This window comes from Erpetoichthys calabaricus, chromosome 4 (assembly GCF_900747795.2).
Source record: "Erpetoichthys calabaricus chromosome 4, fErpCal1.3, whole genome shotgun sequence".
Classification (NCBI taxonomy): domain Eukaryota; kingdom Metazoa; phylum Chordata; class Cladistia; order Polypteriformes; family Polypteridae; genus Erpetoichthys; species Erpetoichthys calabaricus.
Window position 1 is genome coordinate 133,217,442 of NC_041397.2, and position 27,732 is coordinate 133,245,173.

General features: G+C 38.3%; 1 protein-coding gene across 1 annotated transcript in view; it reads right to left on the reverse strand.

Moving 5' to 3' along the window:
* vegfd (vascular endothelial growth factor D) overlaps positions 1–27,590 on the reverse strand; it is a 67,059-nt gene extending 39,469 nt beyond the window's left edge. Inside the window, exon 1 of the mRNA XM_028799801.2 lies at positions 26,995–27,590. Coding sequence (XP_028655634.1) covers positions 26,995–27,087 — 93 coding nt within the window. The 5' untranslated portion in view covers positions 27,088–27,590. The remainder of the gene's footprint in view (positions 1–26,994) is intronic.
* Between the last annotated feature and the right edge of the window lie 142 nt (positions 27,591–27,732).

Genomic DNA, 27,732 nt, shown 5'->3' on the forward strand with positions numbered 1-27,732 from the left:
CCACAGATGCAATGTTTGCTCTGAGGGTGTTGATGGAGAAGTTGAGAGAAGGCCAGAAGGAGTTGCATTGCGTCTTTGTGGACCTGGAGAAAGCATTTGACAGGGTGCCTCAAGAGGAATTGTGGTATTGTATGAGGAAGTCGGGAGTTACACAGGATATGTATGAGGGAAGTGTGACAGTGGTGAGGTCTGCGGTAGGAGTGATGGATGCATTCAAGATGGAGGTGGGATTACATCAGGGATCGGCACTGAACAGGTTTACATATGAGATTAGACAGGAGTCCACGTGGACTATGATGTTTGCTGATGACATTGTGATCTGTAGTGAGAGTAAGGAGCAGGATGAGGAGACCCTGGAGAGGTGGAGATATGCTCTAGAGAGGAGAGGAATGAAGGTCAGTAGGAACAAGACAGAATACATGTGTGTGAATGAGAGGGAGGTCAGTGGAATGGTGAGGATGCAGGGAGTAGAGTTGGTGAAGGTGGATGAGTTTAAATACTTGGGATCAACAGTACAGAGTAATGGGGATTGTGGAAGAGAGGTGAAAAAGAGAGTGCAGGCAGGGTGGAATGGGTGGAGAAGAGTGTCAGGAGTGATTTGTGACAGACCGATATCAGCAAGAGTGAAAGGGAAGGTCTACAGGACGGTAGTGAGACCAGCTATGTTATATGGGTTGGAGACAGTGGCACTGACCAGAAAACAGGAGACAGAGCTGGAGGTAGCAGAGTTAAAGATGCTAAGATTTGCACTGGGTGTTGAGGATGGATAGGATTAGAAATAAGTACATTAGAGGGTCAGCTCAAGTTGGACGGTTGGGAGACAAAGTCAGAGAGGCGAGATTGCGCTGGTTTGGACATGTGCAGAGGAGAGATGCTGGGTATATTGGGAGAAGGATGCTAAGGATAGAGCTGCCAGGTAAGAGGAAAAGAGGAAGGTCTAAGAGGAGGTTTATGGGTGTGGTGAGAGAGGACATGCAGGTGATGGGTATAACAGAACAAGATGCAGAGGACAGAAAGATATGGAAGAAGATATTCCACTGTGGCAACTCCTAATGGGAGCAGCCGAAAAACTAAGAAGAAGTAGGGTGACCAGACATCCCACTTTCAGACAATGTTTTGAGGCATCACAAGAAGTAACTGAAACATAACAATATATCCCAGGATTAAAATGCTATCCATCAAAAAAGGCTTTTATTGTGCAGCACCATAGCTAAGCTGACACAGACGTCAAACCACCAATCACACAAAAGAAAAGCAATACCCTCTATGCTTCATGCAGCTCTCAGCCACAACCTGTCATTTACACACCTACGTGGTTTGGATGTAGCTTTAAGGCATTTCCATCTGCCAGGAAAAAAAAATGTAGACGAGGATTCTAACCAATGTAGTGCATCAAACAAATAGACCATGCCATAGAGAAAATGTGTTTTGAATCAGGGGCTGCAGCAAGCATTCCCTTTTCTCAAACTAACACTTAATGATGCAATTAAAGCTTTGTGTGCTCATTGCAAAAATATTTTTTAGTCACATATGGTGGAAAGTCAGATATTGATGGCAACCTGTTCACTTCCCATCCACAAAGAGCAATTCTTTAGGAAAATATTCTGTCACATCAGGAGTCTTGTGTATAATTGGTGCATATTTATAGATGACAATCCCTGGCTTCTGAGGTGATACGTGTTTAATTGTGAAAATATTTTTTCCCCTGCCCTGAACTCTCCATTATGATAACTACTCAGAGCAGGCATTAAACAAATAAGGGTGTGTATTATGCATGGGCAATATTGGTGTCAACAGAGTGGCATTGTGGTAGCATTCATGAAAACATTCTGATTACCGGGCAGCATTACCAATTCAGAGTACCGTCTACACTGTTGGTTAAAAAGTAGCAAAGCTGTCTCCTGGAGTAGCAAATTACTTAACTCCATAGCTCGCATTACATTTGCATAATTGAGCATTCTTAAAGATTAACCCCTTTTATACTTCTGAATTTGTTCAGATTGTGAAGATGTGTACAGATATGTCTAGACAAGCCCATCCTGTTATTATTTTAATTCACAGATTAAAAACAAACTCAGTCTTAACCATCTCTGGAGCAGTTTGTGTTAGGCCTTGAGTGGGTGCAGACAAGCAGGATACATTCATTTTGGTGATACTGTACAAGTGGCCTGGTAGAGGGAAGATAGTACGTATGTTGCTCTTTACTATCTGTGGTCATGGAAAGAAGTTTATACAAATACAGGAAAAGATTATTTATTTTTCAAGTTTAAAATAGTAATAATACACAATTAATAAAAAGATATGACAGGCTTTATTATTGGATTAAAAATACTAGCATTGTGTGTTGCTGACTTTTTGCAAATATTAAAACAGAAATTTTGAACATAGCAACACTAGACTACCTGTTGTAAGCAGTACAATCTACATATTTATTATTGTGCAATTCATATATCACCAAGTGATATAAGCTATAATCCTGCAAGTACTGGTCTTTGCATGTCTGATACAACGATCGTCTAGGAATGTATCTGAAATCCCTGTTTACAGCATCAGCAGAGCACTGCTTTGGCCATATGCCATTTTAAAGGCTGTCCAAAATCTTAAAGAGCCAACAAGTTGCACCAGCATGATATATGAATACTCTGCAGTGAAAGAGTATACTCCTGGCTTCTAAAACTTCCCAATTCAGTGTGGATAACAGCTGTATTCATGTGAACATTATACGTGCATTATAAGGAGTATTTCTGTCTAAAGGCAGGTTCATTCACTTGCAAACATAAAAGTCAAAGGTCACAAGGGGTTAGCATCAAGTGCAAGGCAGAATTCAACTCTGGATAATGTGCCTGTTCATTTATACACACACATACACTGCCATAATGGGCCAATGCAAAGCAGCCAGTCAACTTAACGCAAACATCTTTGGAATCTGGAGGAAAAATCAGAGTACCTCAAGAAAAATGACAAATGATGAGAATATAGAAACTTAATATGCTATATACAGTGACTGGAACAGAATTCAAACTCATGATTCTGGAAACAGATCTAACTGGTGTATTATCCATCTATCCATTATCCAACCCACTGAATCTGAACACAGGGTCATGGGGGTCTGCTGGAGCCAATCCCAGCCAACACAGGGCACAAGGCAGGAACCAATCCCGGGCAAGGTGCCAACCCACAGCAGGACACACACACCAAGCACACACTAGGGCCAATTTAGAATCGCCAATCCACCTAACCTGCATGTCTTTGGACTGTGGGAGGAAACCGGAGCACCCAGAGGAAACCCACGCAGACACAGGGAGGACCCGGGAAGCAAACCCAGGTCCCCAGGTCTCTCAACTGCGAGGCAGCAGCGCTACCCACTGCGCCACCGTGCTGCCACTGGTGTATTACTGTGTATATAATGGTAGTATCCTCCTTTTCTCTCTCTCTTTCTGTATGCATGTATAGATATTGTGGAACAGACTGACTTGCAGAGTACCAGAAATAGTTGGGGTGCCAGTATCAAGGATCAGCAAAATAAACACGAACACAGGGGCGCCAAAACATAAAGTATCGGCAGTCATGACTATGAGAGATGTGACTTGGAGCTTTGTTCTGAAGAGAATGTGGGTCACAAGTGAGATGATATCTATGGGGACGGTCAGTTTTATAAGCTACGGGCTGGAAGGGGTGGGACTTGCAGAGATGATGAGGCGAGTTCAGTTGGTTTCTGGGGTGTCATCTCTGATCTGCAGAGGAAAGAAACAAGACCGTTTGCGACACATATGTCTGAGATGTGGGCTGAAATCGAGCCCGAGGAAAACTATACATTTGTGAGGAAAAGGTTCAAACTTAACAGTGTAAGAGAGTGGACACTAGGTGGCACTGTTGCCCCTTTTTTATCCAACAGACAGACACTCTGGACAGAGGTTAAAACACTAACAAGTTGTTTAATTTTCTTCTTCCTTTATGTTATATTGCCCAAAGCACCTTCACCACAATAAACAGGCAATAATCAATAATACTACAATTACTCACAATATTCTTTCCTCCACTCCTCCCAGCAAGCTCTGTCCTGCACCTCTCGACTCTGGCTCACTTGCTGGGTTCCCAACAGTCCTTTATATAGTCCTTGACCGGGAAGTGCTTCTGTCCTTCTGTCCAAGTGACTTGCCAGCACTTCCGGGTCAGATGGGGAACTTGTTTTTTTTTTCAGCCCGGAAGTACTTTGGGGCTTCCGTCCCTGTGACTTTGGGCTATGTGGACAGTAAAAACTCCCCAGTCTCCCCGCAGCGTCTCCTGGCAGGCACCCACAGTACCCAGCAGGGCTGTGAAGCCGAACTCCAGATCCCAGGGTGCCCTGCGGGAATCCAGGGCACTGTTATGCTGCAGGGAACTCTCCATCTAGCGTCCCAGCCAGGTTGAGCTGCCGGCCATCCATCACAACAGTTACCACACAGAATTCCTGAAGCTGTGAAAAAATAGTGCCAGCCACTCCACCACTATGTGGCTCACTGACATTCATGCTTATAAAATAAGTACTGTCCATGATAGTCAATAGAATTCATATTTTATTCACCCCTTTTCCGCCTTTAAGAGGAAAGCTGTACAGGAGGAAATGCATATAAAGTTATTGCTCCAGAATTAGAAATGCTGGTAGCCATTTTGTCATAAGTGAACTGTGCTAATGATGTTAATATTCTTATTTGAGTAAACTTAGACTTTGTAAAAAGTGTCACTTTAGTCACTGTAAAAGTGACTAGCACATACTGATATCCAACTGGAGGTGCAATACACAGAAAAAGTGGACTTCTTCCATTGGTGAGTCCAACTACTTGATACTTATATCAAATCTCATTTGTTATTGGGCTTTCAAAAAAATTCACTTCCGATTGTCTAAAACAAAACCATTTATTTCAAATTACTGTATGGAATTATGTAAGCAGTTAATGAAACAAACACACTAAGTATAGCACTGCCATTGATATTATTTCGTGTAGAACACTTATTCACATTTAATGTATATTTAATGCATTACTGGCTAATCCCAATAAGATACAGAAAAATAGTTTAGTACTTGAATGAAAAATTAAAATACAGCTAATGTTAATAACAATCAAAATTTTAAAATAATCTGTGTGGATTCAAATCCTGGTCACAGTCTGCGCAGAGATTTTACCCAGGTACTTTGTTATTTTTTCCATGTCTTAAAGACTTGTGCATTAGGTTAGCTGTTGAGTCTAAATTGGCCAACATTAGTAAGTATGACCGTGTGCATGTGAGTGTGCTTTGTGAAGGACTGGTTTCCCAACTGCAACTAATTTCTACCTTGTGCCCAGTGTTGTCAAGACAGACCCCTGAAGTAGATGAGGTTTAAAAGTGGTTGGGTATGGATGGGAACAGCTTTTCTTAGCTAAGTATTACATTGACTTATTAGATAGATAGATAGATAGATAGATAGATAGATAGATAGATAGATAGATAGATAGATAGATAGATAGATAGATAGATAGATAGATAGATAGATAGATAGATAGATAGATAGATAGATAGATAGATAGATAGATAGATAGATAGATAGATAGATAGATAGATAGATACTTTATTAATCCCAATGGGAAATTCACATTCTTCAGCAGCAGCATACTGATACAATAAATAATATTAAATTAAAGAATGATAATAATGCAGGTGAAAAACAGACAATAACTATGTATAATATTAAATGTTAACGTTTACCCCCCTGGGTGGAATTAAAGAGTCGCATAGTTTGGGGGAGGAACGATCTCCTCAATCTGTCAATGGAGCAGGACAGTGACAGCAGTCTGTCGCTGAAGCTGCTCTTCTGTCTGGAGATGATACTATTTAGTGGATGCAGTGGATTCTCCATAATTGATAGGAGCCTGCTGAGCGCCCTTCGCTCTGCCACAGATGTTAAACTGTCCAGCTCCATGCCAACAATAGAGCTTGCCTTCCTCACCAGTTTGTCCAGGCGTGAGGCGTCTTTCCTCTTAATGCTGCCTCCCCAGCACACCACCGCGTAGAAGAGGGCGCTCGCCACAACCGTCTGATAGAACATCTGCAGCATCTTATTGCAGATGTTGAAGGACGCCAGCCTTCTAAGGTAGTATAACCGGCTCTGTCCTTTCTTGCACAGCGCATCAGTATTGGCAGTCCAGTCTAATTTATCATCCAGCTGCACTCCCAGATATTTATAGGTCTGCACCATCTGCACACAGTCACCTTTGATGATCACGGGGTCTATGATAGCAGTGTCATCAGCGAACTTTTGCACGTGGCAGGACTCCGAGTTGTATTGGAAGTCCGATGTATATAGGCTGAACAGGACTGGCGAAAGTACAGTCCCCTGTGGCGCTCCTGTGTTGCTGACCACAATGTCAGACGTGCAGTTCCCAAGACGCACATACTGAGGTCTGTCTTTAAAATAGTCCACGATCCATGCCACTAGGAATGAATCTAATCCCATCTCTGTCAGCTTGTCCCTAAGGAGCAGAGGTTGGATTGTGTTGAAGGCGCTAGAGAAGTCTAGAAACATAATTCTTACAGCACCACTGCCACTATTACACATAGGAGAAATCTTTAAGGACTGATTTTGTAAACATTAACTTAATGTATAATGACAAAAACCTGTCAAATATTTTTGAAGCAACACTACAGCACCAGATAAGTGAAAAAGTGCAATGAATGTGTTGTACGTGGTAGCAAATAGGGAGAGTAAACTGTACACTGCAGCTTACCATCAAAATTACTTTCAGTCTCTTCTTGTTCTGTTGCCTCTTGCAGATGTTTTTTTAATAGATGTCTACAGCTTCTTGCGGCCCTATTACTCATAAAAAAATCTATGCTATCTATTGTATATTTAGTTCATGATCTGGTTTTTGGGAAAAAGGAAGAAAAACTGGAGTTCAAAGCTTCATTTGCTAGGCTTTAAAATTTTGCTCTCTATTGCCAGGTCACTATAAGCTTGAATGCTTTTTTCTTTCCCTGAATGTTTTGTGGACTGAAAAACATTAGCAAGTTGGAACTCTTCACTTTTTCTCCTATTTTGTTTCTATTTTTTAAGTAAATCAGATACTCCGTGTCTTAGATACTCATAGGTGTAAATGAGCTCAAGCTGCTGAGCTGTTCCTTCCTTTGTTTTTTGCATCTCATAAGTAACATTTAGCTAAGAAAACAAGAAACAATTAAAAGCTTTGAATGCAGCTACTGTATTTAAAAGTTAGAGAGGCAATTAAGTTTATGAATTTTAACAAGTGTTTAAAGTAAATGAAGGAACAAATAATAGGTTGTATTATTGGCATTACATATTAAGCAGGCTGGAACCACAATCTGCAAACTCTGTGCACTTCAGGCCTGTGAGAAACTTAAGCAAGAACTTTCAAATAATTAGGCTTTAAAATGACTAAATCCTAAGTGTGGATGTTAATGATAAGACTAAGTGACAGTCATAAACTGAGATACTGAAAGTGAAAGAATGGGAGCTGAATGATTATTTTTACATTCTTAATAGTCTCTTCAATTTTTATCTAGCTCAATTTTTTGTTCATATTTTTAATTTTAAAAAGTATTCCAAAATGTGTAAGGAAAAATATCAGTGTAACTAACAATGGGGTCGTCTTTTCAGATGAGTAGAAGGATTCAAGCCGCATATAATCATGCTTTTTTAGAGATGGCAATTTAAGGAGAGGGTTGCAGTAAAGGAAATAAGAGGCTGTAAAAATTTGCAATACTATTTTTTTTAAATAAAAATAAAAAGACTTAATCATTGATATGCTTGGTTACTTTGTCAGTCAGTCAATCATTTTCCAACCCACTACATCCTAACACAGAGTTCATGGGGGTCTGCTGGAGAAATCTCAGCCATCACAGGCGCAAAGCAGGAACAGATCCTGGGTAGGGCACCAGCCCACCGCAGGGCACACACCCCCCCACACTAGGACCAATTTAGGATCACCAATCCACCTAACCTGCTTGTCTTTGGACTGTGGGAGGAAACTGGAGCACCCGGAGGAAACCCACGCAGACACGGGAAGAACATGCAAACTCCATGCAGGGAGGACCCGGGAAGCGAACCCAGGTCTCCTTACTGCGAGGCAGCAATGCTACCACTAAGCCACCGTTTTGCCCTTGGTACTTTGAAAAAAGTTATAATTGCAGGTCAAAAGCATTGTCTAAAAAGGAAGTCAACACTGCCTTTTTAACATTTTTTTAGAACAAAATAGTTATACAATGAAGAAAATAACATTCATTACAATCAAGTTGAACTATTCTAAAATTTTATTAATTAGATCTTGCCATATTTTAAAAGGTTTTTGAACAGATCCACTAAGTGATAATATGATTTTCCCTATTTCACATAGTATAGAACATCCATTGCCCACTGACTTGAAAGTGGTGGGATGGGGTTCTTCCAAATAAGTAAGGTAAGTCTACACACTAATAGTGAAGTAAAGGCAATTACAATTTCTTTGTCCTTCTCCACTTTAAGCCCATCTGGGAGTACATCAGACACAGCTGTTAATGGTTGAGGAGTGATTGTGGCACCAAGACCGTCTGATAGGCATTCAAAGATTTTTGTCCAATATTATGTTAATTTGGTGCACGCCGAGAACATGTGGCCCAGTGAGGCTGGAGTTAGATTGTAAAGTTCACAGGTTGGATTTTACCCTGGAAACATTTTGGAAATTTTTAAATGAGGTAAATGTGATTTATGAAAGATTTTCAGTGGAATAACTGAATGCTTTGTGCAGAATGTATCCCATGCATTGTTGCCTTCCACTCTTTTTCTATGATATTAAGTGAAAGATTCTTTTGCTGCCGTACCCTAGGATCTTTAAAAAGGAAGAGACATTAAAAAAAGTTTTTATATATCTTCTTCTGGAATAGAAATGGGTGGGAGTTGTAGATAATTGAGTAGGTTCCATTTAGCAAAATTTATGACTTGAAAGTAATGGAAAAATTGTGTTGCTGGTCATGAGATGCAAAAACATTATCTATACACAGTTCTCTAAGTGTTTTAATCCCGGACATTTTCCAAAGATTAAATACTGTGTAGTTCTGAGAAGGTTGAAAAAGGCAATTATCATGAAGAGGTGCAACAGCTTCTCTGCATTGAAGTGCATCCTGCATTGGTTATGTAAGTTATCAAAGGACAATTGGATTATTGGTGTAATGACGATAATGTGGTAATGTAAGATGAGGGGAGGCCATCTGTACACATCTTGTTTGATTTTTCCCATGCTGATAGCAAATTTTTGTTGAAAAAGCTTTATATTTATTTGTGACATTTACCCCTAGGTATTTAAAGTGATCTGCTAAGATAAATGGGAAGGTGTCCATTCTAATATTGTGTGCTAGAGAGTTCACTGGAAAAAAACACACTTTTATTCAAATTGATTTTGAGTCCAGATATCTTTTGAAATTCTGCTAGTGCATTAAGGACTACTGAAAAGGTTGTTTATGGCTCTGAAATATAGTGTACCATATCACCTGCAAATAGTGATACTTTCTGTTCAAGTCCTTATCTAATAATCCCCTTTATCTGTAATACATTTTGAAAGTGAATGACTAATGGCTCAAATAATCATTGCAAAAAGCAATGGTGATAGAGGGTGTCCTTGTCAAGTACCACATTCTAGTTTGAAGTAGTGTCAGATAATGTTGTTAATACTTTTGGACTGGTATAAAGTAGTTTCATTCATGCAGATATGTTTGGGCCAAACCCAAATTTGTGCAATGTGGTGGCTCTGAAGCTAGGGATCTCTACTGGCAGTCGGAAGGTTGCTGATTCAAATTCCATAAACGCCAAAAGTGACTCTACTTCGTTGGGCCCTTGAGCAAGGCCCTTAATCTGCAATTGCTTCGTCCTTGGTATAAAGTTAATCTGCACCCAGCCCTGCATGTAGGCCCTCCAACCTGCAGGAAAAAACCTGGGGGTTGATTGCAGGATTGGCACTCCAAACACCATAAAAAAACTCAAATTGTTCCATTCCATCTGAACTAGCGTGGTGCTGAGGTGCCACCCATTACATGGCTGCACTCAGGTCCTAATCTAGAATCCTGAGGTGGTTTGTTATTTGGTGGGTGTGGCAACGCGCTGTATCAGTACATGCTCCTAACCTCTCTCTCTCTCTCTCTCTCTCTCTCTCTTTCCCTCTCCCTCTCTCTATGGTGAATAGGTAGTCACATTCAACTCTGTCAAAGGCTTTTTCTGCATCCAAATATAATATGATATCTGTTGTTATAGATCTTATGGGTGAATATATTACATTAAACAGATGCCGAAGATTTGAAGCTAAGTGACTGCTTTTAATAAATCCAGTTTGGTCTTGTGATATTGCAGAATGAAACACTTTCTCTTTCCTTCTAGCTAGAACGTCAGAGAGTATCTTAATATCATTATTTAGAAGTGAAATTGGTCTGTATGATGCATATTGTAATAAGTCCTTATTTTTCTTTGGAAAGATGGTAATTAATGCTTGATAAAAAAAAAGGTGGAATTTTGTTGTCTATAGCTTTTATAAATGTTACTATTAATAGTGGAGATAACTTAGTTGAAAAGTTTTTATAAAATTCCTTTTGTTAGCCATCAGGACTTGCTGCTTTCTCATTCAGGAGTGATTTTATAGCATCCAGTAGTTCTGAGAGTGTCAGATGTTTATTCATTTCCTCTGCAGTAAGAATATCTAGCTGTGGTATTTGTATTGTATCAAAAAGCTCCATAGATTGTGTCTTATCTTCTTTAAACTGAGTTGAATATGAGGACTTCTAGTACTCCCTAAATGTATGTTATATTTTAATGGTCAATCATTTTATCTCCATCTGTGTTGGTAACTTCTGTTAATGTGTTGCAAATTTCCTGCTTGTGGATTTGTTGTGATACGATCTTATTAGCCTTCTGTCCTTTTTCATGGTAATGAAGCTGTAATTTGAAGATGAGCTGTTCCATTTATTTTGTTGTCAAGAGGTTAAATTCTAATTACAGAACCTGCCTCATTTGGAGACCAGGCATATTCTTGATTTATTCTGGTAATTCCACTGATTAACTCTGACACCTTCTTTGTCTCCAATTTATTTTTACGGGAAAGAAATAAAATAATCTGTCCTCTTAAAAACACCTTCAGAGTTTCCCATAGTACTCCTGCAGAGACCATTGAGGATGCATTTGTCTGAACCATGAGTGAATTGTCATTAAATGTGGGAGGAAACAATTAGATGATTCACAGAGTGTTACATTTATAAACCAATCCAATGCCTTGTGAAGGTGGATCTAAAAGTAGGGCCTTAGTGCTCTGATTGACAGCAAACCTGTACTTACTGTACAGTGGATAAATCTTATATGGTTGAAAAGTCTCCTAAAAAGACTGGAAGGGGAAAACTATTCTAAAAAACGGATTATATTTTGGCATACAAATGCATCACTGGGCTAGTAGTAAATGTGAATGTTGTATGTGGGGTTCAAAGAATTTGTAGCTTGCGTTCTCAAGAAGATTAACTGTAAAATATGCATTTGAACTAAACATAAATCATTTTAAAAGCACTGAAAATGAAGAGCCATGGGATATGTTGATTTCTGTAGGCTATATACTGTGGAGACTGGCTCGGACACAGACAGGCAGACACGTTCATGTCACCCAACACACGTTTATTATACATTATATTTACAAGTCCTTAGTGCACAAACCCAGTGCCAAAGCACCAATCACCCTTTTATAAGTCCTGGCCACAACACAATGCCTTTTCTCTTCCTGGTCCGCCTCCACTCCTCTCCAACACGCTTTGTCTTCTTCCTCCCGACTCTCGCCTTGACTGGAGGGAGGCGGCCCCTTTTATGTTCCCCCGGATGGGTTCCAGGTGCATCATTAGGGCCTCCGTAGCCACACCCCTGTGTGGCGGAAGCTCCCAAGGTGTTGCTGGAAGTCCACCGGGTGCTCTCAAGTTTCTTCCCCCCAGTACTTCCCGGTGTGGCGGAAGCACTGAGGGCCAACACTCCCAAGGCATTGGGGCGCCCCCTGGCGGTGACCACGGGCCCCTATAGGGCTGAGCTTCCAAGCTCCGTACCCGTGGTCCCCAAAGCCACCAGGGAGGACGCCCCCTCGTGTCCTGGAGGAGGCACAAGCCCTCCTCCACTCCTCCTAGGCGTCCCGGCCGGGCATGGATGCCCGCCGGGCACCACAATACCAAAAGCAGTAAATCAGCCTAAAGATGTTAAAGCCATTCCAGCAGAACCACAGATGAGGCTGCATTAAGTACATCTTTTGACTGTATGTGTTGCAGCACCCCAAACCCCCGACACAATTCCCAGTTGCAAATGCAAGGTTTATTAATAATATTTAATTTTACAAAGGCTTCTTAATAAACACAATCACAATATTTTTATTTCTCTCTCTCTCTCTAATTCCTCCACTACTCACAGGCAAGTGTAGTCCACCATCCACCTCATCTCCCAACTCCATCTCACCTGGATAAGGTGGAGTGGCTTTCTTTATCTTAGACCCGGGAGTACAGATCTGGGTCGAGCAGAATTTCCTGAGATTAGGGATCACAAATCCTCACAGCACCCTCAGGTTATAGCCCTTGAAACCAACAAGGCTGCCCCAAGGGACTACAGCTGTCAGCATGTCTGGTAGCTCTGCCCAGGAATGCTGCCACCTAACTTATTGAGGGAGCATGTAGCCCTGAACAGTTCTTTCCTCAGGTCCTTCTATCACACTGGCCTCCTGGCTGGGTATGGTTCCTTGATCCAGCCCTGCTGGAATGGCAGCACACAAAGTTCTAAATTGGCATCTTTTGCCGTTTTCTTGGCTATGGCAAGGAACACCCAGTCTTTTTCCATGAGCTTCTGAAAGACTGGCCTCATGTTCAGGTAAGGGACCTTGCCCCTTCAAGGTCAAGGCGCCCACCCATATGTGCCGTCATTTACAATACATATATTCTCTAAACACTATTTGCTGCTGTTAAGACATGTATTGATGCAATAGTCAAAATCACAGGAAGATATATAAATTAATCAGTCTTCAGTTACCTTGTGCTACTGTGTTCTTGAATAGATAACAGTCATTTAGCTTTTTTAATTTCTCTCCTTGTCAAGTTTTTTATTCATTTGTTATCTTTTTCTGTCCTCTCTCCCAGTCTTTCCTACATAGTTATCTGATACATGAGGAGAAATGGAACCATGCAACACCAACCATTTAAACTGCATAGACTAGAGGAAATTGGACGTGGGTTTTTAGGAAGCAACCCCATGAACCGTTATTTACTATAAACTTTTTAATGAACTGTCCCAAGAAGTGCATTCTCGATCTGAAAATAACATTTGGCCCCATGAGACAACAGTATCCTGACCTCTTGTAAATGCTTATCTACATTATATAAAAACCTGAATCAGAATAACCCACTTGATTTAGTTTACGTTTTAACAATTTAGGTCTTAAAATGAACGTTACTTTAGGTTGAGAAATGTGAAATGAAAAGATGTTCATTTTTTAAAAATCAGACAGTGTTCTTTTCTGAACTCAGATTAGAAAGTATGTGTAAATAGTTTGGTAATGCTTGATAAGTGAATGGCATTGAAGAAAGAGAAGTGCTGAACATTTAGTACAGTATTTCTAGATCTAAAATGCATGTTACATTGAATACAATGCTGTTTACTAGCAACTGATATGGTGTGATTAAATGGTAAAGAAACTGAGGAGATATACTGATTTTGTAATTACATTAAATACTCTAAATTGGCCCTTTATGAGTGTGTGTGGGAGTGAAAATGTGTTCTTTAATGGACTGGATTTCATCTTACACCATGTGTTGGCAAAATAGTTATAGGCCCCCTGTAACCCTGGACTAGATAACTGGGTTACGAAATGCATTAACTTTTTTGTATTGTGGAGAAATATGCAGACATCCCAGTCCATGTTCATAAAGTTTAAACATTGGTAGTTTTCTTTGCAAACACAAAGCCTCCTGGCCAGGTATGGTTCCTCGATCCAGCCCTGCCGGAATGCCAGGAGGCCAGTGTGTTTGCAAAGAAAACAACCAATGTTTAACTTTATGAACATGGACTGGGATGTCTGCTTATTTCTCTCAATTTTAATTTTGTTTTTTAGTCATTCAATCATTTTCTGAGTCTCCTATTTTGACCACAGGTGATAATGGAGCCAACCATTGTCAAACATATGCATCAGTGGATCACTGTCTGGGCTCATCTGAGGTCAGTAATGCCACTCCAGGACATTAAAAAGTGTTGGCGCTAATCACGTCCTCTTCCATTCCGTCTACAGGGCAGAGAAGACACTCATTGAGGGCAGCTGACTCTGCTCCTTCTGGTCTCTCTCCTTTAAAACACGGGGTTGCCAGAAATAGACTCCACTCTGTGATCAGAACAGACTGAAGGAAAAAGCTCCTATTTCATGGCCTTCAATGAAGGAACGAACTTACAAAGCCTTAACAAGTTGTCTGTTTTCATTTCTTTCCTGCTACAGAGCACTTGTTTTGTTTATATTTCAGTTTGATTAAACAGGGACGACCAGGTGGGCGTCTGTTCCTAACTCAACCACACAATGCACTATCAAATGAAAAGGAAGACCTGGTACTAAACAGGATGCTAGTCCATCACAGGGCAGGCACACACATACACTCACTGCCAATTTAATGTTACAAATCCACTTAACATGGTACATTTGGAATGTGGAAGTGAACTTGAGTAAACGTATGTGCGTCTTGGGAACTACAGGTTTGACATTGTGGTCAGCAACACAGGAGCGCCGCAGGGGACTGTACTTTCTCCGGTACTGTTCAGCCTATATACATCGGACTTCCAATACAACTCGGAGTCCTGCCACGTGCAAAAGTTCGTTGACGACACTGCTATCGTGGGCTGCATCAGGAGTGGGCAGGAGGAGGAGTATAGGAACCTAATCAGCGACTTTGTTAAATGGTGCAACTGAAACCACCTACAACTGAACACCAGCAAAACCAAGGAGCTGGTGGTGGATTTTAGGAGGCCCAGGCCCCTCCTGGACCCCGTGATCATCAGAGGTGACTGTGTGCAGAGGGTGCAGACCTATAAATACCTGGGAGTGCAGCTGGATGATAAATTGGACTGGAGTGCCAATACTGATGCTCTGTGCAAGAGAGGACAGAGCCGGCTATACTTCCTTAGAAGGCTGGCGTCCTTCAACATCTGCAATAAGATGCTGCAGATGTTCTATCAGATGGTTGTGGCAAGCGCCCACTTCTACGCGGTGGTGTGCTGGGGAGGCAGCATAAAGAAGAGGGACGCCTCACGCCTATCTATCTATCTATCTATCTATCTATCTATCTATCTATCTATCTATCTATCTATCTATCTATCTATCTATCTATCTATCTATCTATCTATCTATCTATCTATCTATCTATCTATCTATTTCCCATCGGGATTAATAAAGTATCTATCTATCTATCTATCTATCTATCTATCTATCTATCTATCTATCTATCTATCTATCTATCTATCTATCTATCTATCTATCTATCTATCTATCTATCTATCTATCTATCTATCTATCTATCTATCTATCTATCTATCTATCTATCTATCTAATCTATCTAGAAAGTGCTGGGGACTACCCCAGGAAGAGGATCCAATCTCCTGGAACTGGGAGTCAGCTCCAACTTGTTGTCCTTTAATTGTAGTATGAGTTTAATGAAATGACATACTTGAATAGATGAGGGGTCATTAACATTGTTCCTCCTACACACACAAGCAAATATTCTCAGGCAGACCAATTGAAATTCAACTGATGCTACGTTAACATATTAAAACAATGAGCATCACCTTGTTTAAACTTAATTTTCATTTTCTTTTCTTGAGTTGGGAATGGATGGTGGTGTCCTCATTCAGAAATTTTTGAGCTGGAGAAATGCAGTCATACTTCCACCCATTTTGTCCAGTTAACTGATTTATTTTATTTTAAACTGAATATGGTTCTTATGGCAGTGTCACTGCTCCTTGGTTAAATTTTTCTAAATTGTAGCTGCAGTAAATCTTTGTATACTTGCCACATAATTCGTGACACAGTTGTCCTTTTTATAGTGTAGAAAATCTCACAGTAATATTATTTGTGTCCAATAATATACAAGTGGGGATTCAGCAGCATGTTCTCTAAAAAGTAAAGACTGTGTAAGGGCTGATCGTTAACATTCTAAGCTGTATCACTCAGTTAATATTTTTGCCATTTTCCACCTTTAAGGTGATAAGGTAATCTTTTTTAAAGTGTTGCTACCGTACAGGGCTTCGATTAAGTTCCTAGTCCAGTCATTATCCATGTTTATGTGTTCTCCTGATATTTTTCCCACATTCTACACATGTGCATGCCAGGTTATTTTGTATCCATTAGCTTGTCTACTCTGAGTATGTGTAGACTGGGCTGATTCCAGGGCTCCAGGGGATGAATTATGAAGAAAGATTAAAAGAGCTGAACCTTTTCAATTTGAGCAAAAGGAGGCTAAAAGGAGACATGATTAAAATGTTTAAAATTATGAAGGGAATTAGTACAGTGGGTCGAGACGGTTATTTTAAAATGAGTTCATCAAGAACACCGGGACATAGTTGGAAACTTGTTAAGGGCAAATTTCACACAAATAGGAACTTTTTCTTTACACAGAGAACCATAGACACCTGGAATAAGCTACCAAGCAGTGTGATAAGCAGTAGGACTTTAGGGACTTTCAAAACTTGACTTGATGTTATTTTAGAAGAATTAAGTGGATAGGACTGACGAGCTTTGTCAGGTTGAATGGCCTGTTCTCATCTAGATTCTTCTAATGTTAGAGGTGATGCATGTATTTCAAATTCCATGAAACATTGACCTGCAACATTTTGTATTTCTTTTATATTTTTAGTAGTGATGTTTTAACATTAAAAACATCTTCAAGAACTGAAACATGATATATTAGGCCACTTAGTACTCTAAGGTACAGTGCCATGGTCATTTGCTTTAACAGTTAGAGTAGCTTGATAGCCATATTATTAGATGAAATGGCGCATTTTTAAAACACTGTATCAGATTTGTTATAAATCTTCCAATGGAGCAAAAGTACTATACAAACTTAACTGTTAAAAACATCAGCAGTGAATATTCATATTTGTGTGAATTATCAGCCAAAGCATCTCAGCCTACAAAATTCCACTGACCAAAAATCCTAATTAACAGTCATTTGTAACTTCATTTTTCACTATAAAGATAAAGAAAGATATAAAAATGAGATTGATCATTTATTTTTGTGTAAATATTAAGTTGCAGTATCCTCAGGATATACTGTTGTAATATGTGTGCACATTTATATATCTATTTTTTTTTATTTACATTTTTTGTGTAAAGAATCTTATTCTGACATCTATTTTGCATTTTGAACTCAAGAAGTTCTGTTGGTTTTTTTTACCATCTTCTTTTTCATTATTCAAGCAACATTCCTGGTGTTGAAAGCTCAGGGTCCACAGTGTAACAACATGAAGTGCAAATAAAAAATTAAAATTAAATTAAAACTAAAAATTTAAAATTAAGATTTAAAATTAAAACACAAACAAGACAAGACATTGTGCAAAGACAAGACAAAGAAGTAGCAGCAATATTGACGTGTAGTAAGCAATATGAACATTGATGCAATGTATTATGCAATCTAGATACATAAATATAGTCAAAACTATGTAATATAATAAATAAATAATAGATATAGATAATACAAAAATGATCAGTGTATGATAATAGTTGTTTAAGACATGTGTAAACAATGACAGGTCAGAATGATTCATAGCAGAAGGATAGCAAAGAATGTCAAAGTGCAGTGTGCAAAATAGTTAAAGGTCAGTATGAGATTTTCAGTTCTTCTCTACATGCACACTCGTCTTTGCAGGACAGAGACTTGCATGTATAAAAGTTCTGCTTTTAGAGGTGGTTGAGGCAGTGTGGAAGATCCCAGGGGGCAGCATGGTGTTAAGGAGTCAGACAGCTTGGGGGTAAAAACTCTCCTGCAGCCTGGCAGATCTGACTTTGATGCTGCAGTATCTTCTCCTGGATGGCAGAAGTGTGAAAAGTCCATGTGAGGGGTGTAAGGGGTCCTGCACAATGCTGCAGGCCTTGCAGACACTGCGTTTGTAAAACATGGTAAAACATGTCTTGTAGTGAAGGAAGGGGCACTCCAATAATGTTCTCTGCTGTCTTCACTATCCTTTGCAGGCACTTGACATCGGATATGTTGCAGTTGCCATACCAGACAGTGATGCAGCTGGTCAGAACGCTCTCAATGGTGCCTCTGTAGAACATGGTGAGCATCGAAGGGGGAAGACTTGCTCGCTTCAGCCGCCTCAGGAAGTGTAGTCTCTGCTGGGCTTTCTTGATTAGTGCTGTAGGTGTAGTGAAGATGTGCACACCGATGAACTTGGTACTCCTAACAGTCTCCACATTTAAACCATTGATATTGAGTGGGATGTGGGCAGGATGTGATTTTCGGAAGTCCACAATTATCTCTTTTGTCTTGTCGACACTGAGAGATAGATTGTTGTCTTTAAATATGCACAAGCTTTCACATCAAGTTTTCATTTATAAATCCCAATGTTTGCACGTGCAGTTGCAAACATACATTTCGAGCCTCTTTTTATATAGATAGATAGATAGATAGATAGATAGATAGATAGATAGATAGATAGATAGATAGATAGATAGATAGATAGATAGATAGATAGATAGATAGATAGATAGATAGATAGATAGATAGATAGATAGATAGATAGATAGATAGAACTTTATTTGTCCCAGGGGAAATTTGGCTTTTACTGAAGCTCTTTAAATAAATAAATGCATAAATAGGAAGATAAGTAAGTCATAATTGTTACAGCAAATCATCCACACATCCATTATTGATTTTTTTATATACTTTGTTAATCTCCAAAATTGACTTTTCAGGAAATTGTCCTGAAGTTACACTATTGTTTAGGATAACTTAAATATGTTTTTAAATGGTTAAGTTCACATGACATGATAACAGTTCTTGACAAATTTCATTTAAAACAAGTAAACATTGCTTAATTACAGTCATTAAGTGTTTGTACATTTTATTGTTAGCTGCTCCAGTTACTTCTGTTTTGCTAAAGAGATATTACTAGCAGAAATGAAATAAAGGGACCAAAACAGAAGATGTTAGCCAAGAATCAAAGCAAAGTTCATAAGCAGTCAAAATGATGTGACAAGCCCAAAACAATAAAACCTAGATTGTAGCAGAAATACATAGTCTAAAGTTCTTTTGCCAGGAAACACTAAACAGAAAAATTTGTAAGCTGACTTTCATGGCATTTTAGCAATTTCAGATGACCAGGAAGTGCCAGCCCTGGCCTTTATGCTATTAGTATAGTGACGTGCACACTTCAAAACCCAAAATTGGTATAAAAGCATCAGAAAAACATAACCGAGTCACAAGATTTTCAAAAAAGGACTCACTTCATAACAGCTTCATTGATAAAGGCTTTTTAACATCAGTTATTACCTTGCAACAAACAATTAACAGTAGCATACCCTTCATATTAATTCCTGTCCAATCTAATTACTGCTGAAAAAGAACTGTGCTAGCATTTACAGAAGTCCTTTATGATTTATTATGAATATTTCCATCATTTTCTAAGTGTTTACTCTTAGCGAGTAGTCATCATTTTCTGCTGAGTAAAATGTAACGTGTTCTTTTGGAAAAGTAGTAACTGAGAAATAAACATAGCAATGAAACATAATGGGCAGCATGGTGGCGCAGTGGCAGTGCTGCTGCCTCGCAGTAAAGAGACCAGGGTTCGCTTCCTGGGTCCTCCCTGCATGGAGTTTGCATGTTCTCCCCGTGTCTGCGTGGATTTCCTCCGGGTGCTCCGGTTTCCTCCCACAGTCCAAAGACATGTAGGTTAGTTGGATTGGTGATCCTAAATTGTCCCTAGTGTGAACTTGGTGTGTGGGTGTGCACCCTGCGGTAGGCTGGTGCTCTGCCCTGGATTTGTTCCTGCCTTAGATTAATTCATTAAATATCAAAAAGTCATGTTCTTACAGATCACGGATAACTTCAAATTTGATCTCATTTTAAAAGAAATTCCACTCCTTTGTCCTGTTACATGCTATTCTATATGATTTATAAAGTGAAAAGAATACATTGTGAATGAACTTGCAATTTAAAAGCATGATTTGAAGGAAAAATCATGTTTAAGCATACACAAGGACTAGTGAGAGACTGAAGTTCACTAACATTTTATTTGTTTTAATTCTTTATTGACTGACGTTAAGGAGAAAAGTGAAAAAAAGATTCTACTTAAGAATTAGGACAGCTAACGACCGTAACATTCAGAATTAAAATTTCAATAGGACAGACATTAAAATGTTGCTCTCCTAAAATTTGGAAGCAGTGTTCAATTTTTAATAATCCCATGCAATTATATTCACTTTGGTATGGAAATTGTGTGAAACAATCAGTTAGAAGGTAAGAAGACTGAGAAACAAGTAAAGACTATTCAGTTGTTTGATACTTAGAAGAATTTGTAAATTTGTAAGTATTTGTGGAAGGACATTTTACTCATAAAATTAAAATCACTGAGTACTGAACACGTGTTGGTAATAGTAATTATCACCGTGGTTATAGTTTGCTCCTTCTTCTTATGGCAAAGCATAAACATGGCAAACCTGAGGAGATAGTTATAGAGGCTCTGATGCCTCAAAGCTTGTTCTTGTCTTTTCTTGGTTGTGGACCAAGAAACAGTAAAAATTTATCATAGACTGTGGGGAGCCACTTCAACCACTTCCAATGTATAGTATCCACTTGGATGATGTAATGGCAGCTATTTCGTGCCATTACTCTCACCACACATTAACTATTAGGTGATGCAGGTGTGAGAGAGTAAGTTAGCAAATAATGGGCCAGGGCTGGGCTAGAATGGACAAGGTTGTGATGAGTAATTTAGTCGGGACATCAGGAATAGCCTACTCTTTTGAAAGACGCCCAGGGATATTTTATGACCACAGAGAGTCAGGACCTTGGGTTCACATCTCATCTGAAGGACAGCACCATTTTTCAGCATATTGTCCCTATCACTGCACTGGGGCATTGGGATCTACACACAGACCACAAGGTAAGCTCCCTCTAATGTTCTCCAATACCTCTTACAGCAGTAACCCAAGCCTTCCTGGTTGGTCTTTGATCCAAGTACTGGCCAGGCCTAAACATGCTTAACTTCAGGCAAACTTCCTGTTCTAAAGTGCAGGTGGTATGGCTGCTGGCAAGTAAGGCCAAGGTTTTTAGTTTTTTTTTTTCATCCACATAAAAACACATCTAGTTGTGTAAATGAATGATTGACTACTATGCAGAATGTGTAGAATTCAATGTATAAGGTTATATTAGACAACTTTAATCTTCAAACCAAAATTAACTGAGAAGTTTAAAGGTCAAAACTCAAAAGGCCCAGCTGTGCCTAACAAACTTACAGCGCCTTGACCATATCTCTAATTTTACTGAGTAACAATTACGACATTAAAATTTGGTCCTCTGTAATTGTTGTGTGTGGGGATGAGGAATAATTATATAAAGACACACAGTCACTTTGTCACTTGTTATTGCATACTAAAACATTTTGGGATAACCAAACAACGCAAGCATAAATATTGGATGGATGACTTTATGACCACCTGACAGGTATTTACACATTGATTTCAATGATTCCATAGTAAGTTTGGTAAGAAGATTCTTTTTATATTTTTAGTGAACTCTACAAACAAAGATCAGTAAACTTTAAAGATCACAGCTGAAAACACCTAGAAGTAGTTAACAAATTACCATCACCAGTTTAATGTCCATTTCCAGGGTTTACCCATTTTAGCAGGTTACCCCTAATCTGTTTCCTCCACTTTCAGCAGTCCTAGTCATCCTTTGTGGTGAGACCAATTCTTTTCATATCACCCGACACAATTTCTAAGCACAGTTTACCTAAGTTTCTCAATGACCACCCCATAATGTTCCATAGGAACCTGTAAAAGGCTGCTTTTCCTGCATTTGACAAAGATCACATTTGGTTTTCCCTTCCCACATATGAAACAAAGCAGAATTTCACTAAACTTGCACCAGATTTCCTGATCCATTTCTTTAGCACCTTCTTAATCACCTTAATTACTGGCCCCAAATTGCTTATCCCCACAGTCAAATGGATCTCCTTTTCCTTTGTAAACTGGAATGAATGCATTTCTTTTGTAATGAATCCTCCCTGATCACACAATTATGCTGTACTGGTCTGTCAACCATTCCAGCATTTTGAATGGCTTTCTTATAGATTATTCTGTCACATTTTACTTGTGTATTTTGCCACGCCATATAGCATATTTTATTCCCCTCAATTGTCATTTAAACCTCAGAATTCATCCATCAAGTTTTTTTTTATCTCAAAAATCCTTTGTCCAACTGCAGACTTTTTCTGTTGTTTTCAATCAGACTTTCTCACTTCCCACTTGCCTTTCACATGTCGTGCTTCTGCTAATGATGTTTCAGCATATTTACTTCTCACACTTTTCTCCTTCAACTTCCAGACCTTCATCCATGGTACATACTGTATCTGCTTTTATTTTTCTTCATACATCTGGTTTTAGTGGGTCTGTTTGTCAAACATTATTGCCATGCACAACTTTCAAATGTATCATTTTCACACCTTTTTTGTCACGCCCTGTTTAACATTCCTCACCAGCAAGTCTATTCTGCTCCTTACACTCCCACAGTTATATGTCTCCAACTAATTTTCCTATTTTAAACATGATGTTACACACAAAAATTTTATTGCCTTACCAAACTCCAGAATCCTTCACCCTCAAAATTCCTGGTTCCAAAGCTAAAACCACATGGACTCCCTCATAACGATCAGCTCTTGCTTCAACATGCCAATTCAAGTCCATACCAATTACAATCAAATTCTGCTGAGGCACCCAAGCTGTCATGTTCATCAACAGTTCCAAGAATGCATCTTTCTCTTCATTTCTCCTTCTGACTTGTGAGGCATATGTTAAAACTACATTTATCAGTCATTTATTAACAATCATCTTAACTATAACATGTTTTCTCACCATCTTCACCACTACAACTTTACTTCAATTTTTCTGACACAAGTACACCAACCCCAGCATACCTTCACTGCTTTCCTAATAGACAAAAACGGTTACTGCTAGTTCTACTTACTAATCTTGGTCTTTTACCTTTCCATCTTGTCTAATTCAGCAAACATATAGACTCCTTCTGTTCAGCACTTCCATCACTTCACCAGATTTTTCCAGTCATTCCCAATACTTCAAGCACCAGTCCTTATCCCATCTCTTTAATATCTTTTACTCACTGCCTTTTCTTCATCTCCCTAACCACTAAATCAGTCAACCAACAGTGCATGAAGTCTAGGACCATCATGGCTTCCCCCACATGTGGTACTACTGATTTTCCCTACCTCATGTTTGTTATAGACTGTTGACAGTGCCCACAAATTACTATGGGCTGTACACAGCCAATTCTTTTTTGCAGTCATCTTTGTATCTCATTATCAGGAGTAGAAATTTTTAAAGAAGTCAGCAAAAATGGAAGGGGGGAACAGTAAACATGACATTGCTCCCTAAACAGATTTAATATATAATAATGCAAGCTAATGTCAGAAATTCTAAAATGATATCTCTGTTCTTTTTAAGATTATACTACATTTACATAATAAGAAACTAAGCAAAAATCCTGTCTAAATTCACATTTTATAAAATGTGTGTGTTAAAATGGAAACATGCGTGACACCATTAAAAATTTTCACGGATAAATGGAGCCAGAAATGCTTCAATCTGTGCGTCATCAGTATGTGCAGTTCTCTTTGAGACCAAACTAGCTGGGAATTTCCTCCAGCTAAAGCCTGTTAATGCCTGTCCTTGAGGGCGCAGCTATGTAGCGGATGATAACTCCTCCACCCACAACAAAGTGGCTTCATGCCAGCCCTCACGGATACTAGAAGAGCACTTTTACTGATGTAAAGTAGTTTACATGTGTTTCTGGAGCATGAAATAATAATAAAAATTCAGTTCAGTATGAAGATGTCTCCAATAGATTAGCATTTATGACTTTGTTTCAGTAACTAAAGTGCAATATTAAATATCAAGCAAAACAGTAATGAGTTGCTATTATTACAGCTTATTTTCTCAGTTTAGCCCACCATAAAATGGATATCATTTAACTTAAATCAATATATCTTTGCTGGTCTCCTTTACAGTTAGAGTTTATAAAAACTGCTGATCTTCTTAAGTGTCATTCAAAGGAAACAATATGCAAAATATCTTTACAAAGTTTTATTTCAGGAAATATCTTCTTCTGTTTTGCCACTATCCTGTCAAATAACACAAACCATGTTTAAGGTAATCGTGCCTTAGGGATGTGACTTCATACATTATCTCTTGATTTATGACCGAGAATGTCAGTCGTGGAATGTGCCAACAACCTCTGAGTGTGTTGCAGTTTCAGCAAACAGTTGTTGCATTTCAAATATGCAAGCATCAGAAATGTAATGAGTTTGTCTTTAATCAGATATGTCAGTCTAAAATATCATATGTATAATCTTCTGTGGTTATAAAACATGTTTGACATAAAGCATACAAGGAGTTTTGTGTTTGGAAAAGATCTGATTTGGTTTTACACTGGCATTTCCTGTTCATTTATTTCAAAGAAACCTTTGACTTATACTATTCATGCGCAAGATAAAATACTAAATGTTTATTGTAGCATAAACTATATATATATATATATATATATATATATATTCACGGCATTCGAAGTCTGTGTCACAATCTGATTGTATGGGTGGTTACCTACCAGGTAACGCTTGTGGTTGGCCAGCAATCTGCTAACATCTGCCACGGTGCCCTCAGTTTGTGAGGAGCAGATCATAGAATGGTTGAAAAATAGTTTACTGTCAAATAACTGCAAAGAGTACGCGACATATATATATAAATATTTATATGCTAATATTTTGAGTATATGGTATTATGATATAATGCTTTAAAAATTTCCCGGACTAGTAATCTTAGTTCTTTTGTGTTATTGTCACTGGAAAAGAAAACTGCATTAATCAATGGAGAAAGAAATGTGATTTAAACAATCTTTCTTTACTTTCCAAGGGCTTTTTTTTACTAAATCAAGCAACACTAAACAGCATTCAGTGGGAATTTACAACTAGTTTAAAGTATCCATAGTGCTTGGATTTTAATAACAGCTTTTAGAAAGTTAGGCATCAGTCTCTTGATACTTGATACTCAATCCACATTAAGTGGATAGATCCGTATTATGTTTACTTTAATTTCATAAAAGTTAAAATTCCTATAATGTATCACATATTTTCACATTTGTTTATTATTACATTTCATAAAGCAGAATCCTCATTATATATTTGGCTTTGTGAAAATGAATACATTTCTTGGAATGCCTATGATGGATAAAGATGAGTCTGTCTGACTGTGTTGGGTGGTGACCAGAGTTATTGAGTACCCTATGTTGCTTGTAGAGTCATAGAAATCAATGATAGATAGATAGATAGATAGATAGATAGATAGATAGATAGATAGATAGATAGATAGATAGATAGATAGATAGATAGATAGATAGATAGATAGATAGATAGATAGGCAAAGTTCAATTTATAACCTTATTTGCAAAATTCCATCCACTTAATACAAAATTGGGTTATTTGGGAAAATATTTATCATTAAACAATCCATCCTTCAATTTCCTATACTTGGCATTTTTGTTACGGATTGCTGGGTGCCAGTTCTGTCAGTACAAAGTGAAAATGATTCCTTCTCAGGGCATACTTGCACAAACACAGAGTCATGAATTAACCTCATGTGTACATCTTTAGTATGTCAAAGCAAAGTAAACTGCTTGGGTAAAAACCCATCAAAGCTCAGGGTGAACTTTTAAACGCAGTACAGTGCCAAGTGTCTGGAACTGTGAGGAAGCAGTACTGTTCTCTGCACCATACGCTGGCCTTTGATTAAACTGAAATTGGATATCGGTAAAGAATTCAGTTTAGTTGAACACAGAAATGTTTCTTGTGAAAGGTAAACATGTAAAACATTCTTCTTATCTCTTTTTATAACACTGTCAAATAGTGTCAAATTTACATTAACTCCTTCAATTTTGCTTAATTTTATTCTACATCCTCATAGAATAAGAATATTTAATTAAAACATGATTGTTTATTAAAGGACACAGGGAAAGTTATCCTCAAACCACAGTGACACAGTAAATTAAGGAAATGCCAAAACCTTAGCTGATGATCTTTTTTTTTAATGTTTATGAAAGAATGTGAACTACAATTCAATAATCTATCTGGAATAATACTAATCCACATTTGAGTATAGTATCTTGTTTTTAAACAGGAAACCTCTAGGCAGCTGAGAGCTAAAACTGTTCCAGAATTAAGTTTAACAACCCGGTTTTTGAATGTAGTGTAAACATTGTCAAAATTATTAAAGCCTATTTTCATATTTGATAAACAGGAGATCTGCAGAAAGAAATGGGAAGAAATCCTTGTTTCTGTGAGATAACATACAACAGCTTAGATTCTTTCCATTGCTTAGTGTATCCACCATGCTTAAAATTAAACAATTAACAGTAACTTTTGTGTGTGTGACTAACTGCAGTTTGACTTTTACTTCACTAGAACCATTTTACGGCCCAAAAGAGACAAACTGACTTAATTTTTAATTGTGCGCTAAGAGATCAAAATCAATGCAATTAATTGTTAAAATAAATTTGTCTGTATATTATGCCAGCCTGAGAAATTATTTGATTATTATCATAATAAATAAGAATATATTTTTTTATATTCTACAGCAATTAAAATAAAATGTAGTACTGAACTAATACATTATATAAAGAAGCAACAGAAAAAACAGCATTATTTCATTTTTGTTGTGATAAAAGAAGTCCTACCTGTTGAATGTCCTGATCATACTCGGCTCCATGCAGCAGACGAACAACTGACATTGACATTAAATGCATAATGATGCAGAAATGTGTCTTCATTGTGTTATTTAAGCCTACACAGTGGAATTCTGTAGCAGGTCCAATCAGACTAGCTGTTACATGTCTTCAGTCAAAAAGGTAATAATAAAATATACATATATATATATATATATATATTTAAATAAAGTCAGAGCAGTCTTACTTTCAGAATTCTTTCTTCTATATAAAGGTTTTAAGAAAAATCAGCACTGAGAGGAACAGACTAAATATACCTCACAAGTCCTGAAGAATTATCAAACTCATTTTGGTCACCAAAGCATACAGTAGAACTGTGCAGATCACTCAGTAGCAGTTTGTGGATTCACAGAACACAAAAGACCCTGTAAATCAAGAAGCATTTAATTTATATCCTTTCCACAGCTTCTGCTGTAGCTCCAAATATGTCCATTATTTGAAAGCAAATTTTCCCTGTTTTCATAATTTACAGCTGTTATGAAAGTGTGCAAAAGCATGTAGTTCAGATCTCACCCAGTTCTCAGCAACGTGCTTAAAAAAAGAGAGAGAAAGCGAGAGACAAACAGAGAACTGCAGTCCCACCCACCCTGTTCCTTTGCTTTCTGTAACAAAAAGGAGGAGCTTTGAATTCAAGAGATTTTAGATGTCAGATTTTACCATTCATCTTGGGTACAAATTAACCTGAAATAT